Raw genomic sequence first — 2,814 nt, forward strand, 5'->3', positions numbered from 1 at the left:
TTGATCCATTTTCCCTGTGGGCCATTTAATAGTACACTTCCTGGTGAGCTTCTGTGGAGACATATCAATTAAAGAGAATCATCATTAAGACTGTAAGCCATAATTTTTCCAGAACTTGATATAAAACACATCTTAGTGTGCCGTAAGTATGGAAATATGACAATATTAAAAAAATGGGAGATACAATCATTTATGTGGTCACATCTTTCTTTTGTGAAGGTGCAGAACATGTCCCAGTCTATCGAGGTCCTGAACCTGCGAACACAGAGGGACTTCCAGTACATCATGAGGATGGAGAGTCAGATTAAAGGGCTGAGGTCAAAGTTCAGACAAATTGAATCGGACAGGAAACCTTTAGCAGACAAAAACTTTCAGGTGCAATTGTGTTTTCTTTCAGGTGTTTGCTATAACATTTTATTCAAATATAAATAACAAAACATTGAGCCAATGAGTAATGAAGTTAGTTACTACTGCCTGTATTGTTCATCTGTGGACCGTGCAGGAGCTAAAGGGGAAGATGGAGGCTTTGCTGCCTCTGATCCCCGTTCTGGAGCAGTACAAGATGGACACGAGACTTGTCTCCCAGTTTAAAGAGGAGATCAGGAACCTGTCAGAGGTGCTGACCACTATCCAGGAGGAGATGGGGGCCTACGACTATGAGGAGCTCCAGCAGAGGGTTTTGAGTCTGGAGAGCAAGCTCCGCAACTGCATGAGCAAGCTCAGTATGTCACCCAAGGCCATCTACCAGAACCACTGTTAACTCTGACGCATAGTGTGTGGAGCCTTCAGCTAGCTAGCTCCATTTACTGAACGGTGTCCATCTTAACTGGGTGCTGTTTTTGGGGAAATAGGGATCCTTATTTAGCACGTTTGGAGTGTTCTTTTCTGTGGTTTACAAAAAAGGATACAGGGTATGTAAATTCCATCTGATCAGCTGATCTGGGATCAGCCTCAGTATCAGAGGCAGGGAAGTGGCTGCTGGAATGTAGGAATGGAAACATATCTAATCAGTCTCTTGTGTCCCCAGCCTGTGGCAAGCTGATGAAGATCTCTGGGCCTGTGACAGTGAAGACATCAGGGACCAGGTTCGGAGCCTGGATGACTGATCCACTGGCCTCTCCGACTAACAACAGGGTGTGTGGAACCGGAGTGGCATTTTTGACATTGTATTTGTGTGGCAATAGAAGCAGAGAGCCAAGCCGTTGCATCTTCTATCTGATCTGTTTTTGTCTGACATCCTGTATTTCCCTCAGGTTTGGTGCATGGACAGCTACACCAACAACCGTATTGTTAAGGAGTACAAGTCCATATCAGACTTTGTTTCCGGGGCTGAGTCTCGAACATACAACCTGCCGTTCAAATGGGCCGGTACTAACCACGTGGTGTACAACGGCTCATTGTACTACAACAAGTTCCAGAGCAACATCATGGTCCGCTACAGCTTTGAGACCGGACGAGTGGCCACCCAGAGGGCCTTGGAATCGGCCGGCTTTCACAACGTTTACCCCTACACGTGGGGCGGCTTCTCCGACATTGACCTCATGGCGGACGAGCTGGGCCTGTGGGCCGTGTATGCCACCAATCAGAACGCAGGCAACATCGTCATCAGCCAGCTGAACCCGGACACCCTGCAGGTTCTCGGCACCTGGAACACGGAGTACTCCAAGAGGAACGCCGGGGAGTCCTTCATGATCTGTGGAACCCTCTACATCACCAACTCCCACTTGACGGGGGCCAAGGTGTACTACGCCTACTCCACTAAGACCTCCAGCTATGAGTACACGGACATCCCCTTCCACAACCTGTACTTCCACATGTCCATGCTGGACTACAACGCCCGTGACCGCGCCCTGTACGGCTGGAACAACGGCCACCAGGTGCTCTTCAACGTCACACTGTTCCACATCCTTAAGACGGACGACGACTCCTGAGGATAAACGGTCTCCGTGTTCTCCTTTGTGGTGGAGTGTTATGTTTGGTGTGTTTCTTTTCTACAACTGTCTTCTTGTCGTCGCTGACTCTTTCTCTTCCCCTTTCTCATGTTTTGCACTCGAACTTGTAAGGGACGATGAGGGATGGTGGTGACATGTACTTGCACAGTTCCTTGGCTTTTGCATCCATGGCTGCAGATGAGAGAGAGTATGCCTTATTCATTGCAGTATATTCTGTAAGCCCAAGGAAAACAACTCTTGTGCATGAATGTATGTCTATCCTGATAGCATTTCTACTGTAACTCTGTATCCGTGTCTTTTGTATTGTCAACCATCAAATTTCTCTTAAATATAACATAATTTATTGCAAAACATTATAGTTCTAAAATCCATAACATAAAATGTATCTATTTATCATAAATGATCAATATACACTTGAGGAAATAAACTTATTATTGTTTTGATTAAGTCATGTGTACAGTCTTGGTTTATTCATGATGGTAATTTCCATAAGAACTGTCCTAAGATATTCAAAGCCAAAGAAATGAGCTGCCGAATAAGTTGCCATATGTATGTGAGGTTTGACCTGAGAATGATTAACAACGAGGCAGGCAAGAGAAACAGCTGCACGGTGTGTGGCAGGGTTCTCATTAAAAAGAGTTCCTGAGAAACTAGTGATAGCAAACAAGTGTGTGCCTGTGTGTGCGTATGTGTGTGCGTATGTGTGTGTGTGCATTTGTGTGCATTCGAGTAAAAGACTTCCAGCTGTTTAGTAATCCCACGCTACATCCTTGGGGGTCTGTTAGCCAAGAGTACCCTGAGAGCAGGTCAGCCTACAGATACACACACTACACAGCAGGGTATCTGGCCACCCACAGGTGGT

General features: G+C 46.1%; 1 protein-coding gene across 1 annotated transcript; it reads left to right on the forward strand.

Annotated features, from left to right (window-relative positions):
- The first annotated feature begins 219 nt into the window (after positions 1–219).
- LOC136958516 (noelin-3-like) lies at positions 220–1,931 on the forward strand. The gene is made up of 4 exons (XM_067252486.1): positions 220–375; positions 503–722; positions 1,028–1,134; positions 1,254–1,931. Exons 1-4 carry the CDS (start codon positions 229–231, stop codon positions 1,929–1,931), a joined length of 1,152 nt encoding a protein of 383 aa, XP_067108587.1. The 5' UTR covers positions 220–228.
- Positions 1,932–2,814: the final 883 nt, after the last annotated feature.

The sequence above is a fragment of the Osmerus mordax genome, chromosome 16 (assembly GCF_038355195.1).
Source record: "Osmerus mordax isolate fOsmMor3 chromosome 16, fOsmMor3.pri, whole genome shotgun sequence".
NCBI classification, from domain to species: domain Eukaryota; kingdom Metazoa; phylum Chordata; class Actinopteri; order Osmeriformes; family Osmeridae; genus Osmerus; species Osmerus mordax.

Excerpts from the sequence above, each read along its gene's own strand:
- LOC136958516 (XM_067252486.1), top strand. The coding sequence starts at position 229 with ATGTCCCAGTCTATCGAGGTCCTGAACCTGCGAACACAGAGGGACTTC. Across the intron at positions 376-502 it reads TAGCAGACAAAAACTTTCAG|GAGCTAAAGGGGAAGATGGA; the intron begins GTGCAATTGTGT and ends TGGACCGTGCAG. Across the intron at positions 723-1,027 it reads CAACTGCATGAGCAAGCTCA|CCTGTGGCAAGCTGATGAAG; the intron begins GTATGTCACCCA and ends TTGTGTCCCCAG.